The 17,018-nt window shown below is 48.0% G+C and overlaps 1 protein-coding gene across 3 annotated transcripts in view; it reads left to right on the top strand.

Moving 5' to 3' along the window:
- Nucleotides 1–219: 219 nt before the first annotated feature.
- Slit3 (slit guidance ligand 3) overlaps nucleotides 220–17,018 on the top strand; it is a 579,498-nt gene continuing 562,699 nt past the window's right edge. For all 3 annotated transcript variants that reach the window (XR_007109040.1, XM_047554975.1, XM_047554973.1), the window contains exon 1: nucleotides 220–850. Coding sequence is in view for 2 of the 3 variants with exons in the window: in XM_047554975.1 (XP_047410931.1) it covers nucleotides 228–850 (623 nt within the window). In the remaining variant the exon portion in view is untranslated. The remainder of the gene's footprint in view (nucleotides 851–17,018) is intronic.

Here is a 17,018-nt window from a genome sequence, read left to right as displayed (position 1 = left end):
AAGGAATGAGTTTCACTGTTTCTTTCCCGGGGCCGAGCCCCTTTCCTTCCCGGGTTCCTTCTCTCAGGCTCCTCTGCTGCCTCCTCCCTCCTGGCTCTCGGTCGCTCCAGCAAAGTTCCCAACTTAGTCGACATGACGCGCGGCGCAGCCAATGGGAGGCGGAGCTGGCGTTTTTGGGGGGGCGGGAGGGTGGGCCCCGCGTCTCCGGTGTCTGCCCTGCTCAGTGAATGGAGAGAGCGAACGCCGGCCAGCTCGCCTGGCCGCCCCGTACCCCGGCCGCCGCCGCCGCACGCCAGAGCCCAGCCCGGAGCCCGACCTCCCCGGGCGCCGTGCCCCACCGCGCTCGCCCCAGCTCCCCGACCCGGCGCGCAGCCCGAGCGGCCCGCACGCGGGCCAAGGGACGCCCGGCACCTGGGCACTTGGAGCGATGCGCGGCGGGGCACCGCTGGCCCCGCCGATGGAGCTGCTGCCGCCGCCGCCCGGCGCGCCCTGCTCCGCCCGCGCCCCGTGCGCCTGAGCGCCGCGCTCGCCCCTCCTCCGCGCCAACTCCGCCGCCCGCTCCCAGGCCGCCCGCGCTCCCCGCGCGCCTGCTCGCGCTCCCCGCGTCCTGCCCCGCCGAGGCAGCCTCCTTTGGGCGCGGGCCCCTGCGCACCATGGCCCCCGGGCGCTCAGGGGCCGGCGCCGCTGTGCGCGCCCGCCTGGCGCTGGCCTTGGCGCTGGCGAGCGTCCTGAGCTGGCCCCCTGCCGTCGCCTGCCCCACCAAGTGTACCTGCTCCGCCGCCAGCGTGGACTGCCACGGTCTGGGCCTACGAGCGGTTCCCCGGGGCATCCCCCGCAACGCCGAGCGCCTGTGAGTACCCCGCCCCGCCCCGCGCGGGCCACCCACCTGGGTTGCACAGAGGGGCCCTTGGGCGCCCCGTCCTTCCTTTTCCCCTCTGCCGCGCTGTATGCAAGTCTGTTCTCCCTGACTCCTCAATCAGATGCCTCGTTCTCATAGTTGGGGGGCTGTGACTCTGGGCAGGTGTGGAGAGATAAGTCTCAAAGCCCTCGAGATGGGCAGAGAGCAGTGCATCTCTGGGGGTGAGGCCCCAGAGGCAGGGCCCGCTGACAGCTTGCGAGAAGGACACTGGCACAAGGCGAGGGAAGGAGAGAACCCTGCAGTCTGGAGATCTTGGGGTGGGGTGAGAGCTCCGCCGCTCCTTACAGAGCAGGGCGAAGGCGAAAGCTGTAGAATGATGGGGTGTCAGGACGCCGAGACGGTGGAGAGGGCCCCAAGACTGTGACCGGCTTGGAGACCACATTGGGCCAGCTGCTCTCTGGCTGCCCTTGCAAGGAAAGTTGAGAGTGTGTATGAAGGTCTAACTTCTGAAGAACTGGACGGATTCAGAGTGGGTGATCGCAAAACCCGCCCTGTTGGAGCGCAGCCTCAGAGATGCCAAGTTGCAGCCCGGGTGAATTTTTTATGGCTGGGTTATAAATGCCTCCCCAAACGGGCCGGAGAGTGGAAATGCTGACAGCCCTTTAAATGAGACCGAGCGCTATAATCTTACAAACCGCACTCAGCTTCGGATCCTGGGCTTGGCAGCGAGTGGAGAGGCGCTTGGAGAGGGGGGTGGATTGACCCTCGTTTTAACCCCAATTGTGCAACCAAATATTTACTTTTCATATGTCAACGTTTTGGAAACATTTATCATTTTGATCCTCAGACCAAATTCAAAACTTGGACTCCAGGGTGGGCTCCTCTTAGTCCAAGTTGGGGGGTGGGGTGGGGAAGGAGGGAGAAATGGTGGAGGGAGTGGGAGTCTGCCCGGGAACCCAGCGGGATGAGTGGTGAGGGTTTGCCCTCCAATGGTGGACTCCCTGGATGTCTTGCTCTTCCTCTCCTCTGCCCCACGTTTTCGGGATGGGCCTGTGGATCTTCCCTTCTGCCTCTTGACTTGGCTGGAAGAGACTGGAGATGGGATGAACGCCCCAGGACGTTTGCTCCTGTTGGTCACCCCCTACTGCCCCACCTCCTCCTCTCTTCCACTTACTCTTTGTGTCACTCTGGGCAGAAACTCGATAGAAATGACTTTTTTATTCCTAGTGCTTTCCTTTGGCTTGAAATATTATCTTTCAAGTGCAAGGATTGTTCTGTTGGGTTGGAACATTCAATCCTAGAGGGCTAGAGCTGGTTTTTCATTAACATGCACAAAATCAGGCCTGGAAATGTGAAACAACTTGTCCAAGGAAACGCAGCAAGTTGGTGGCCATAGAGGGCCAGAAACCAAGTCTCTGCCCCTTCTTTCAGATGTTGTAATAGACCTTATCAACGAAAAACTCATTATAGTGGTATTTTTATGTCATGAGTTAGTGAAGTAGTAACTGTAGTTCACGTTCAGCGAGCACTTCTGCCTGTTTGTGTATGTGCGTTATGTCCTTGAATTCCTGACAGTCTTCTTAGTTACAGAGGTAGTGCTTGCTACTCCATTTTACGGTTAAGCCATCTTGTCAGTTATTCCAGGTCACGTAGATAAAGTGTTTGAGTCCAGGCCCGTCTGGCTCCTGAGCCCACAGCCCTTACCAGTCCGCTGACTCCTCCGAACCCTGCTCACTTTGGGCCAAGATCTATCTGTACACACACAGTCCTGGGAGGGTCTCGGCTGGGCTTGCAGCTGAGAAGAGGCTGCTGTGGCTGCTGCTTCAGGTGTACCCTGAAAACTCTCAGCTCATCCTGACACTGGCTCTCCCACTTGGGTTCTTGAGACTGCTCCTCCCCCATCTTCACAATCATGAGGCGTGTTTGGCAAACTGAGGAGAGTGGGCCCCTCTCCTTCTGGTGTGTAGGAGGTTTTCAGAAGCTGCAGGCGCAGCACCACAGCTAGAGTGCCACCCAGCCACCTTTGCCAGGAGACACAGGCAGCTCAGAGCAGCCCATCTGCTGCACAACTGGAGAAACTGGGTGGAGACAGAATCTGGGCATTTCCAGGGGCTGCTGCCACGGTTGGTCATTGACAGGCACTGGCCGAAAGGATTTGCTTTGAGATATCTGCATCTCATCTGGCTCAGTTCTGGTCACTGGTGACACTGGCTACTGTACAAGGGGGTAATGGGGCTGCCAAGGCTGGCCTGTCATCTGGTCTTTTTCCTTCTTGGAATTGGGAGGCAGCCTTTAGGATCAAGCTGACTCAGGGTCAGCCATCCACAGCCCTTCGCCCCCAACCCTCTCTCAGTGAGCTCAGACTCAGCGTTTCCATTCTGCACGCTCTTGAGGGCTGTCTGACATTTCTGTGCTGTGCTGAGGACTTCTTCAGAGAGGAATTTCTCATTCATTCTTCCCTTCATTCATTCACCAAGCCTGACTTGAGCTTCTCCTGCATTCCAGTAACTATAGGAAACCACTGCAGATACAGAAGGAAGCCAGCCCTGCAGCTTAAAGAATGTAAGCCATGGGTGGAGGAAGGAAACTTCCTCAGATGAGCCTTTACATTTCCCAGGGCTCATTTTGTCAGGGGTACCAACCGCACAGCCCCTGGATGCTCTAGACTTTCTAAAAATCCAGCCTTCTGATCGCGAATGTTGAAATTGTGCTTTCAAACAAAGAAGAGGCATTTTCTCTTTCTCCATTCCTGCTCTCCTGCCTCCCAGAGAGCTTCTTATGAAGGGGTATGTGTGTGGTTGTTTCCCTGGATTCTTTTGACTTCAGAAACCTGGTGGCATGGCATTCGGGAAAACCTGAGCGGGGATAATGTGGTCTCCACTTGGGCTTAGCTTCTGCCTGGAAGGGCGCCTGAATGGTTCCCAGTTCAGCTGGTATCTGTGTTGGGGATCTGTGTTCCAAGTTCTCCCCATAATGTTAGCAGATCCCATGGAAAAAGGAACTGATTCCTTAGAGACTACTGATGATTTTACTTTTCCTCCTCAGTGAGGAGGTGACATCCACAAAACACCTAAGTAAATGGAGTGGAGAATTCAGTGTCATTTGTTATCTGTGCAGCAAAGACAGAGGCTCTGAGAGGAGAGGGAGAGTCCATGGTGGTGCCTGAAACAAAACATTTACCATGGAGCACAGAGCAAACAGATGTTGCGTTCACCCTTCTGAGTACAAACGGAGCCTACAGATGTAATCCTTCTCCAGCCACAGCGTCAGCTGGAAAGGAGGCCGCACATGAAAATGAGCTCTCAGCTCTCATGCGGGCTCTTCCCTCCGTCCTGCCTCTGGGCAGAGGCCCGCTTCTCACCCACAGCGAGGTGGTGGCCTCAGCAGTGGAGCGGGGGCAAGAGTGGACATCTTTGGTTTTTCACTTGGCTCCAGAACATGCTGGAGACTGCTGTATTTAAATAAACATTTCCTGTTTGCGAAGGAGAACGGGCGAGAGGCTGAAACGTGAGAATGTGGTAACTTAATTTTCTCCATCACTCCAGATGACGGGGAACTTTGCTGGTGGTTGGGTCCAATAAAAACCGACACCGTGTCATAGGCTTTCCCTCACTTGACCACAGAGGTCCCAAGGTCAAGTGGGAGACTTTCCAAGATGCTCAACAGCCAAACCCTGTGTTCTGATAGTTACAGCCTCAGGGCCAGCTAAGGGGACCAGGGACAAGCTGGTGAGACATGGGGCCTCTCTGGGCCAACTGTGATGTGGACTTTCAGGGAAGCACAGTGTTCTCCTGGATGGCTTACTGAGCAGCAGCATGCACCTGTCCCCATGGTGCTGTGCGACTCTGAACAGATTGCTGCACCTCTCTGGGCTTCATTTTCCTGAAAGTAGAATTCTTAATCATAGCTATTTTTTATATGTAATCCACAGTTCACCAGTGAGCTGTCAGAATCTTCTTCCTCAGTGCCTAGGACAGGATCTGGCATTTAGTAAGTTTTTAACAAATATGTGTTGAATAAAAGGCTTATAAGCCTCAAAAATAAAAATATTTTTATAGGTTTTCAAGGGAGAAGTGGGTAGTTACAGATTTGCATTTTGATGAATGGTTAAGGGTAACTTACTAGTAACCTCTTACATGAGATAGTAAGGATACCTAAAATTTGGATTTCATGAACTAAAATCATTGCTTTACTAGCATGACCAAAGACTTCTACTGAGTGATGCACTCTGCAGTCTGGTTGCCAGGCATTGCTTAGCAACCTTGCAAAACTCCTACTGTGTACATGCCCATGAAAAGTGTAGGCCATCCTGAACACTGAAACCGGGGGACTTTCTAATCAGGGTTCCATTAGCATCGCCCTATGCTCTCCTTGGGTTTCTATTGATGCTTTTGTATGAATTGATGTGTATTTGTAGGATCATTATTGAGTTTTGCTTTTGCAGATCATCTGGGTTTTCTATTACTGCTTTTTTTTTTTTTTTCCATTTCATTTCCATTGTTATTTTGTTTTTCTCCAGTTCTGTTTATTGTCACTGAGTTCTCTTCCCCCTGGAAAGTGAAAATGAAGGAGACTCAGGTCTGTGGAATCTTTTGCCTGGAGTCTCAGAAGGGCCAGCTTTCAAAGCCCTGTGTTTGTAGTCTGGGCCGGGTCTCCGGAGGCAGCCTGCTTTGGGTTTGAATTCCAGCTCTGTTGGCACAGTGCGGGTGTGTTACCGCATTGCTCTGGATTGCAGGCCATTTAATCCCTTAGTGCCTCAGCTCCACACCTGTAATGCAGGGCAGATCAGTGCAGGGATGTTGTGGATGGAGCCTGAGGCAATCCAAGCAGTGCCCTCTGCACGAGGCCTCCCACACTGTCCCCCGTCATGGTCACTGTGATTGCTTATCCATCTCTGAAGTGTGTACCACGAACACCTCTGTTTGGGAGCACTAAATGGAATTGTGTGTAGGGAGCACCTAACACAGTGCCTGGCCCATAGCAGCATGCACAAACTACTAGCAGTAGTCACCATGGCCATTCTTTCTGTTTGTTTCTCTCAGGCCCTGTCCAGCAGGATGGTTTGAGATGTCCACTCTAAATTTTGCTCCAAATCCTGTGGAGGCCGGTTCCTCGCCTGCATGTCGGCTGTTCCGGGCACCCTCTTGCCCGGTCTCCTTCTCCCTCTCCCTCTCTCCTCTCAGGCCTGCTCTGCAGCTAAGCCCAGGTTGGCCTCTGTTCCATAAAAAGGGGATTACGGTCGAAGTGGTTTATATCTTTTCCATGGGTGTGCTGCTTTGTGGTCTATTTAAATAAGGAATGCATTTTATTTACTTATTTTGGGGTGGTGAATTTTCATGGGGAATTTTTGGCCCCGACTTTTCTTTCAATGCTCATTCCTTCTATCTTTCCCAAAATACCTCCTTTTACTGATTTCCTATGTCTGCCTCCCTTACTGCTTTTACTTGAAACAGCTGTATTTACTAGCATGCTCCACCCTTATTATGTAAGTGGTCTTAACCCTTTTTAGAACTGCTGAAAAGAAAGAAAAACAAAAGGTGGGGGCCAGAGGCAGTTCCAGAGAGCACTCCCGGACCACCGGTGACCCTGAATGGATGGATGCAGAGGGTGCCCCTGCCGTGGCACACGATGCTGGTCTTCCAGGACTCTCCCTCGCTCATTGCACCCCATCCTTAAGTTTAAATCAGCTCTGCCCAGGTGGGAAGCGTGTAGTAGGAACCCTGTGCTGTTCTGCAGACCTGGACCGTGCTTAGTTACTGCTGGGTTACCATCAGGTCACAGTATTGCCCCTGCTCATGAGGACTTCAGTGTCAGAAGTACCATGTTTGGTACAGTGATCCCTAGGAAAAACTGGCCAAGAAGTATAATCATAGGTCCTTAATATCAACCAGACAGGCGGTGGAAAGAGGAATGATCTATGGGGATGAAAGTGAACAAGGCTCAAATCCTCATTCTGCCACCTGCAAGCTGGGTAACTTCAGCTTCCTAATTTGTAAAGTGGGAATAATAATAATAACCCCTTCATAAGATGCTGTATTGGATTGACTCCTGTAGACTTCCTGGGGTAGGGTGCATCTGCCATGAATTTTCCTATCATTATCATAATTCTCACGGACTGTACTTCTCCTTCCAGAACATGCTCAGTGTGAAGCCTGATTTGGAAAAATATTGATTGCCAGATTCACAAGGGGTCCTTCTGTCCAAGTTCCAACCACGTAAAGATTGGTTTTCCATCAGCGCATTAAAGGGGAAACTGGCCAGAGTTCCTTGCTCAATTATGCCTAGTGATGAAGAACTCAGTTCTTCCAATAGCAATTTATTTCATTTGTAAAAATAGTCCTTGTAAGAAAATTTTCTTGGTGTGGGGCTGAATTTCTCTCCCATTGATTGTTGCTACACAGAGCAAATATCATCATTTTCCAAATGACAGGTTTTCAGAATTCTTATTGCTGCTGGTGTGTTTCTCTCCACCCACTTGAGTCTTTTCTCTTCTTCCATCAACTTTTATAATTACTTCAGCTATTTCATATATGTTAGAGTTTTTGGGGACAGACCCTGTCCCCCAGAATCCTAGTTCTTTTCCTCGAAACAGGTTCCGTTTTTGTTTTGTTTTTTTTGTGGTGCTGGGTGTGGAACTCAGGGCCTTGCTCATGCTAGGCAAGTACTTTGCCACTGAGCTATATTTCCAGTTCTCCAGTCTTCTTTGATTATGCAAGTTGAGTGTCCTTTATCCAAAATACCCAGAAGCAGAAGTATTTCTGATTTCAGATGATTTTTGGATTTGGGGATATTTGCATAACACAGTGAAATATCTTGGGAATGGGCCCCAAGTCTAAACATAGAATCCATTCATGTTTCACATTCACCTTATACACATGGCCTGAGGTAATTTTATGCAGTGTATCTGTGCATGAAACAAAGTTTCACTGTGTGGGATTTTCCACTTGTGGCATCATGTCCTGCTCAACATGTTTCAGATTGTGAAGCATTTCAGATTTTGAATTTTCAGATTATGGATGCTCGGGATTAATTAGTTACAGGAGACCTTCTGTACCCTGAACATCTTATTTGACTCCTCTTAGTGCATTGAGTGGCCTTTTCACTCTGGACAGCCCTGGTCCTGGGCTGGCTCATTCTGACCAGGCCCATTTCCTGCCTCCTCAGCATCTCCCCAGTCTGCCCTGCTCTTATCTTCCTGCCCCCTACACCTGTGCAGTTAACTTTTTGAAGCTAAGTGTAACACTTTGTATTTATCCTACTTAACTCTGGAAAATCATTTCATTTCATCAGTTTTTCAGGGACATTTCCTATTTCAATTTCTTCCTTTAGCAAATGATCCACTTCTTTCCCTGTTTTCCACTATTTATTTCCTCTGCCATTTTAGTGAGCTTGCTCTATGGGTCTTTCTTCAAGTTGCCAGTATAATTAACAGAGTCCTCTCTGTGTTTTTTTTTTTTTTTTTTTCAAAGACTTTCTTAGGTTCAGGATATTGGATTACATACATATCTTGTCCCACCCCTTCTGACTGGGGTGGGTAAGAATCTTGAGGACTTATTAGCATTTTCTTTCCCTGGAGTTCTGCTGTTCACATTTTCTTTGGAGTATTTTCCAATTAATGCTTCATTCTGCAATTTGGTGAATTTTCTCTAAACTCTTGGTTTCTTATGGAACATTCCATCACGACATTGGCTTCATCGTGGTCCATGACTGGTCCTAGAAGTCCCAGGCCTGGGATGTGGAGGGCATGTGTGTAGCTGTGTGCGCTCACCTCTTCTGGCCAGCATGAGGAACCAGCCCCTTCTCCCAATAGCAGGGCTCTCACAATTCACATTCAAGGCCTTCTTGATATTCCAACAATTATTACAGGTAGGGATTGTCATTGTCCTCTGTAAGACTTCATCAGAGAGGTGAAGTGATGTCCCCAGGTAGAAGTGAGAGTAGCTGCACGGCAACCACTCCATGTCACTCGTCTCCAGATCTTTTGAGTTGACCCCTTGTCTGTCTTCCATCCTTAGTTCACAAAGAATAACTATAAGAAGAAAAAATTAAGTCCAACGTGAGTATCTAAGAACCAGTTTGATGCATGGCATCACGAGATCATGAGATGACGTCAATGTGTGATCTGGAACATGGTGAAAAAGAGCCAGAGCCTTCAGTTTGTGGGAGTTGGTGGCATTTGAGTTGGAACTTGAAAGATTAATTGGGTGTCCATAGGTAGAACAGATGGGAAAGTGGTACAGGTTTACAGAAGTTCATGGTTAGATAGACCTGAGCCCAGTTTAGAATGATAGGAGCTACATCTGGAAATTTTCTCTAATAAGGGTTTTAAGAACAGAATCCACTAGGTCAAGTCTTAGGAAAAATATCACCTTGGTATGCACTACCACAACTATAAAGACCACAGTGAGTGGGGAAGAAGGTATGTTATTATTATTATATTGTTATCATTATTTTGTTGTATTGGATCCAAAGAGTAAGTAGCCTGTTTTCCAGTGCTATAACAAATACCTGAGGCTGGTAATATAAGAAAAAGAGAGGTTCATTTGGCTCATGGCTCTGGTCAGGGTCCAGTTGGCTGCATCACATCCTGGTGGTTGACATCATGGGGGCAGAGCACACGTAAGAGGGAACAGAACCCTTGGTAGAGTGGAGGGCTGTCTTGCTCTTTCATAATAACTTACTCTCATAGGCACTACCTGGGCCTCCTGAGTACTCGATTCATGCCTTCCGAGGGCAGTATCCAAGGACCTCCTTGCACTAAACCCCAACTCCTAAAAGTTCTCCTCCCACCCAGCATTGCTATGTTGGGGAACAGGCTTCCATTGGGGGACACACTCAAACCATATCCAATCCATAGCAAGGGCTACCCCCCCAAATCAAAGATTCTGATGGACCTTTTTGACTGGTATTTTCCCCTTCAAGCATCTCCTCAGGTTTTGACGGACATAGTCTTCCTTTCTAGATAAACATACCACTTACTTTCTCTTAGCCATGATCTCTGGTTTCTCCAGTCTGGTGTCAGGTCCTGTTAGAACAGAATGAATATAAGATGTGTCCTGGCAGGAGCAGAGTGTGACCTCACTTGTGGCCTTATCACTGCTTGTGTGGGCTCAGTCTCTTCTCTTGCCTGAAATACCAGACTGGGTTCCTGACCCCGGATTCATTCTCCACTTTGGCAGCAGTGTGTGTTGTGGTTCCTTAAAGTCTGTCAGCATGTTTCACCACCCACCTTGTCTCCTCTTGAGTTGTTTTGCTCGCCCCCAGTTCTAGTCTGCTTCCATGTGTCCCTGCTCTTGGCTCCCTTGCCCTTTAGAATGACTGCATTCTCTAACCCAGTCCTTTCTGCATAGTCTAGAGTCCATGGTCCTCTGCCCATCTGAAGTTTTTGACTTGCCCATGGATTTGTATATGTGTGCACTTCTCTCTAAATCTGAACAGCTCCTGCTTCCTTCCTTAGCCCTTCTGTCCTGGCTTCTGCCCTCTCCTGTCTCCATCTAGTTCCCCCTGGAACGGGTACCAAATATGAACTATTGACATCGGAGCTCCAGGTCCTGAGATCAGATTCCAGGAGGATCTTCATGGCTTGGACCTTCACTAGAAACTGATGACATACAACTAACTCATGAATCTGTCCTGAAAACTCCCTTAGACTTCATCTTCGTGGCCACCCAAAACCTTTGATCATGTTCAGAAGGTATATTGGGGTGCTGCAGCATTTGAATCTCTAAATGATGAATTCCTTAGACATTCTCCTCAACTCTTTATCGAACCAAGAATAGAGCAGATCATTCTGTTACAGAAAAGCATAGCAATGAGTGTTTCACTGAAGAGCGGTCCTACTCAGAAATTTGTTGCATAAGTTTCTAACATTCTTTTTTCTCCTTTCCATCCTGTGGTTTTTCCAGGCAACATTAGTGAGAAGCCTGTGGGGAGTACAATTGAAGATGCAGCATTAAATGAGTGGAAACGCCCAGGCTGAATCTTGGTGTCCATCATTTTCTAGCTGCAGGACCCATATGTACCTTTTTGTATCTGTAACCTTTGGAATGGGAGGAATAACACTTATCTCATGAGGTCGATGCAAGGTCGAACTGAGATCAGATATCCTCGAGCATCTCTTAAATTCAGTGCTATGTGAATATGCACACCCACTGTATCTCATCTGAACCACTGAATCCTGTGCCTAGAGGATGATCAAGGTATATTTTAGAGTCTTTCATTTACAGAGGAAGGAACTTAGGGAGTTTAAAAACCTTCCTCTTATTACCCATGTCTTTCAACTCCTATCTCGGTTGACTTTTTTCACTTCACCAAATGTCTCTTTTACAAATGCAACTGAAGCCTCTTAGCAGCCATCTAGCCATCCAAGCAGGTAGGACACAGAGGACTGTTTGCCTTACTGGGTGATTAATAAAGTGGACAAGCTTAAAGGATCAAACAGGGGGTACACAAAGAATGAAGCCATTTATGTAGCCTCTGATGGTCTACCACGATGAACAGCCCATGAAGTGTCCTCATGACTAGAAGAGCTCAAAATAATACCCAAGTCAGTCTGAACTGTCCCTTTCCATCCAACGGCTGCCAGAGCAAGCTTCCAGGCTAGGCTGGGTGGGGAGGCTGATGGGACGGGGAGGTGCTGGGACCCTGAAGGATGAGCTCTGAGTCCTCAGGAGTCGCTGGCGAATGCAAGCTGCACGCATCCCTCTTGGTGTGGACAAATATGTAGAAAAAGTCACACATCATAAAAAACAGCACAAGTGGAATTAGAAAAAACTCATGGGGAAAATATTAATCCGAGAACAATTGTATCCAAGAAAGCTCTCAGGAATGCCTCCGCAGCTTGCTGGCAAACAGCGCGCGTTCTGCATTTTATTAGAGTCCTAACTGCGTAGAACACTGACCTTATTTGAGAGGCATTTCATAAACACTGACACAGGGCGCAGCCCCATCTGAGGCCACAAGGAGACACGGGCCTCCTTTGGGAATCAGCCTGCCCTCCCCTCCTGGGCCAGAGCTGGACCTCGTTTTCTGGGCCTGCTGATTCCCTTAGGCTCCTCTCTTGGGTTGAATTAAGCAGGAAGGAATTTTCCCTGAGGAAATGAGGAAATGGGCTTTGGGATGAAATTTGTTCTTTGGGCAGTTTTGCCTAAGAGCCTGGGAGGCCAGGGAAGAGTTGGCTCCAGCATGAGGGTTGGAGAACCTTCACAGGCCCAGGGAATTTCTTTTAGGAGATCTCAACTTGTGCCCAGAGACCTAGCATGTGAGCCGGTCAGATGGTGGTTCTTAGGCACCTGGTCCTGGAAGGCGGAAGACTGGTGGCTTATAATAGCCATGGTAAACATGTCCACTCCATCTCTTCCTGCTAAAGCTGGCACCTCCCTTGCCATCTGTTGCCAGTTTACGAGTTCTAAATTTCTGCTACGGAACTGGGTCTGCTCCTCCCTGTCTTGTCTCCTTCCCTCACCAAAATATTTCCAGGTCTTTGGGTAACCCTGCGATCATCTGGTCAACCCCTGCCTACTAACCTTAGCCCACCTTGAAGGAGACATGTCCTGGGGATGTGATAGGAGGATCCTCAGCTCCCCTATCTCCTGAGATCTGCTTTCATGAGAAGCTTTCTGGCTTCCTGGCCTCAACTCATTTGGGAAGCCAGGGAGACAGAAGAAGGACCAAGTCTAGTACCGAAAAGAGGTAGTAATGCAGAAACAGGGGGAGAAGCATCAGATGGGTGATTTGGGGCCTCAGATCATGTCCTGAGGGCTCTCAGCACCAAAGCTATATCTCCTTTAGGGTCCAGAGAAGGATGATCCCTGATGAGGAACAAAGTGAGAAGCAGTGGGGACCAGGACTGGAGCAGGAATCCAGACAGGAGGCCAGTTGCTTCATGGGAGCTTTTATGGATCCTAGCTCCCCATTCCACCCCCTCCTAATTACTTCATACCACAAGATGGTAGCCAATCTGCTCTGTTTACTTGGTTGAGGCGTACATTTTAATACTTTCTGAAACGTTTCCCATAAGCTCCCCCTGCCATGTGCCCTCCTTGTACATTCTAGAAACGCTGCAGAGACCTAAATCTCTGGGTTTTTCCTGACTCAAGCTGCATGCTGATGGAGTCACATTCAGCCAGGAAGCTTTCCTCCCATCTTTAAACAAGAAACATCTTCCAAGAGGACCTAGCTACGGTTTTCTTTGTGTGTTGCTAATGAACAAAGAGTCCTCCATTGCAAAACAGCCTTTCACAAGCAGAACGGGGCTGATAGCACCTCTTGCCAGATGTGAGTGTGTGTGGTTGTGTGGGGGGAAGCAGCTTTGTCAAGAGGAGGGCTGAGGGAGGTGGCTCTGGGAATTTTTAGCAACTGCAGCATAGTGGAGTGGAAAGAATGCTTGCCTGGAAGTTTGGAGACCTGCCTGTGCCTCTGACACACTGGGTGACCTTGGGTAAGTCACTTGACCTCTCTGGGCCTCAGTTTCCTCATCTTTTAAAAGTGACGATGGGAGTCAGCTGGATGATGTCCAAGGACCCTTTCAGCCCTATGCATCTTCGCTTCTGGGGACTGGGGTTTGGGGTTTAGACCTGAGCCAACATCCAGTCAACCCAAGGGACTTCCTAGAGGCAAGAGAGAGGCCAGGACAGCTGCTTCAGGGAGTGGCTGGTCCTTGATTAAGGCTCAAATAATTAGCTCAGCTCCACAGTAAGCCTTCTGAAATTAAGAAAGAAAAAGATGTTTAGTTTCAAAAATAGCAGTCAGTGTTTCTTGAAACTGATTGGTTTGGGGTTTGTAGATTTTACACAAAGGCATAATTTCCTTTCCTCTGTAGCACAGGGGAGAGTGTTGGCTTGGAGTTGGAGTGGCCTGGTTTGGGTGCTGCTGGTAGCCAACTAATCCTGATGTGCAGCTCCACAGCGACCTGCTCCTGAGATTGCTGGAGGATCAGATGAGACACTAATGTCTGGCTGAGAGGACCAGGCCTGGCATGAGATAACCCTTCAAAGCCATTAATTCACCTTGTGCTGCTTACAAATCACCTCAAAATTTAGTGTTGGAAAGCAATGCCCATTTCGTTACACTCAGTGATTCTCTGAGTTGGGGTGGTGGCTGTGGCTCTGTAGGGCTGGCTCATCTCTGCTTCATGATAGCTGAGGTATCAGCTGAGGTTCTGAAGTGACCCGGGAGACCTGAAGCCTGGGTTCTGTCATTCATACAACATGGATGACTTCGAGCTGCAGTGGCTGGAAGGCTAAGACGGATGGGGGCGTTGACCAGAGTACCCGTGCAGGTGACCCGTCTGGGAGGCTTGAGCTTCCTCACAGCTTGGCGGTTCCAAGCAGTCTCACTGCTCACATGGAGGCTCCGGACCCTAACCCACGTGCCGTGATGACTCAGGACAACTCATGGTTTTCCTGGCTTTTTATAAACCAGCCTGAGAAGATAGATTCAAGAGGAGCCCAGCCATGTGTTTTAAAACTAAAGCACACAGTTGTCAGTGTTATTTTCTATGTCTTAGAATCTAATCTCTTAACTAGATTAAAAGTTTCTTGAGAGCATGAGCTGTGTATTTCTAGCTTTGCACAATGATGGTGAACCTAAGATGAAGTCAGTACATTTAAAAAAAAAAAAAAAAAAAAACTGTGTCTCTCAGGCAACAGGTTTGATGGAAAGACCCTAACTTTTAGCACCAAAGAGATCTGGATTCAAAAATCTGAATTGAAAAACGTGTCATTCAGCAAATCACTTGTTTTTCTCATCTAAAAAAAAATGTTTCTGGAGACAGTAATACCTAGTAAAAGAATTAAGGATAATATATGCAAAATACTCAATACACAGTTGATGCTTTAACTAAATTTGGGATACTGGAAGCCTGTGGCGTTGTAGCAAGTGCAGATGCTTAAGTCAGAAAAATCTGATCTCATCTGCCATTGCTTCCAGTGTGGCACTGGATAGGTCCCCTCCTATCTTTGAGTTTTGACATCCTCAACTATAAAATGGATATCAAAGTAAGTACCTCTCAGGGTTATTGTGAACATGAGGAATCCGTCATGTAAGTCTCCTAGCTCAGAACTTGACTTAGAGGAACTTACTACCTGTAAATTGAGTAGCTACAGTTAATAGTTGTTCTTTAGTTTGTATTTTGATTTGTCCATGGATTTATGCTTTGAAAAAATATTCATTTAAAGCTAATAACTCACAGTGGTCCCATTGCTCAGGACGGGAACTGTGGATGTCCAGATCAGGAAGACCTCTTGTGGGGCAGAGAATAGCGCCTTGTAAGGGAGGGCAGAGTCCCAAGTTATGAGGGACAGTGCTGTATTTTAACACACTTGCAAATGAATTTTAATTGTTCTTGTTGACTCTTGACCCCAGAGATCCCCTGGCTTCTGCTGGTATTACCTGCCCATCTTGGTCAGAGATGCACACATCTCTTTTCTAAACGTGTCCTGTCCTCATGAGGGAAAGCGTGGCAGCTCCTACTTTGGGTCTGTTTTTGATGGTGACTTTTTTTTTTTTTTTTTTTTTTGCATTATTTCCTTGCCTCACATCTGGCAAACTGTCCCAGCTTGTCTGAACCTTCTTTGCTTTTTCTTGAATCTAGGTAATCTGATAAAAGATTTTGACCTTGTCTTTAGAAAAATGCACAAGCACATTACTTTGCAAGTGACTTTGAGGCCATTCGTGGCCACCTCCCCAGGTGACGTATTTCCACTGAGTGACCCTATCTGTCTCAGTGATTTGATTGCATGGGCTTCTGGGTTTTGTGAATTCTTCTTGGGGTCATCACATGCCTGTGAAACTTCTCTCAGTCTTCTTGCCTTTTAAGTTCCTCTGTCTTTCCCTGTAGAAGAAACGTGCTGCCCAGGATTCTTTCCTTCTCTCTTCCTAGCTGCTGTCCTTCTAGGATGGGAATGCCGTCTTCTGTGCCCGTGGGATGCATTCTGTACGATCTGTGATCTGAAGTCTTACTCCTTCCTAATTACAGGTTAGCTCATGACCCATATCAGGTCAATCGGATGCTTCCATTCTAAGCTGGAATCTCGACCAGCAGAACAAAGGGATGGGACACAGTGGCTTTCCATTTCACCTGTGCACTCGCACAAGCACCAGATGGGGCCTGCTTTCCTGTTCCCCAGACTCATTCTAAAGGTTTCCATGAAGTCCAAACATCTCTGACAGCCTTCAAGATAATTTCTTTTGACTCAGGTTCACAAGAATGTAACCAAATGACCCTATGTGAGAAAGCCATGGGTAACATGCTACTAGGGGAGAGTGGCACACTGAGAGATGACGGATGGTACTGGAGGAAACAGACCCGGCTTGAGTCGTAGGTTTGCCATTCTCCAGCTGGCTGCCCTAGGGGGTTCATCTTCCCGTTGGATGTCAATGTCGTAAGAGTGATGAGTCCTTGAACTCTGGTTCTTAGACTTGCCTGCACATTGGAATCACCTAGGGAGAAATAAAATCACCAATGCCAAGGGATGCTGATGTAACAATTCTGGGGTGCTTTTTTGCACATTAGGATTTTATAAAGTTCACGGATATTTCTGGCATGTGCATTGTTTGGGAAAATTGACCTAAAGAAATTCTTCAAATTATAGGGAGGAATAAATGAGAAAAGATATGTAAAATAGCCAAACATAAGAATTGATAAATATCACTTTTTTTCCTTCCTTAAGGTAAACAACAATCACTTGCTTTTGCTGCTAGCACAGTTTTCTTTGTTTGGAGTAGTCATAGCAATGCATGAAAACCACTGTACAATACACCCTTGCTTATTTATCCTATTTGAGGTGAAGGCCAATCACAAATGTAGACGGAATTATAGAACATACAAAAATGTGATTACTTTCACATCCATGGAATAACTAGGGCGAGTTCAACAATGCCTGTTGAGAACATTCTATGGAGTAACTGCTGTAATGGATAGACAAAATTGATTTATAATTACCATGGCAACAGCAAAATGGAAGGGACAAGGACCAGGACCCAGGAAGATTCTCTCCCTCGTCTGCCTGCAGCTTGCGTAGTGACCGTGGCTCCAGCAGTTTATCTCTCAAGTTCATGGTTTCCCCAGAGCCCATTTTCTAATCTGTGGACACCTAATGGGTTCTTTAAGGAAGTATATTGATGTGGCAGTTGTTGAGACAATCATGAAAAGCTGCTC

Source organism: Sciurus carolinensis, chromosome 6 (genome assembly GCF_902686445.1).
Source record: "Sciurus carolinensis chromosome 6, mSciCar1.2, whole genome shotgun sequence".
In the NCBI taxonomy this organism is placed as follows: domain Eukaryota; kingdom Metazoa; phylum Chordata; class Mammalia; order Rodentia; family Sciuridae; genus Sciurus; species Sciurus carolinensis.
The sequence above is the reverse complement of the archived record's forward strand: the minus strand, read 5'-3'. Positions and strand labels throughout refer to the sequence as shown.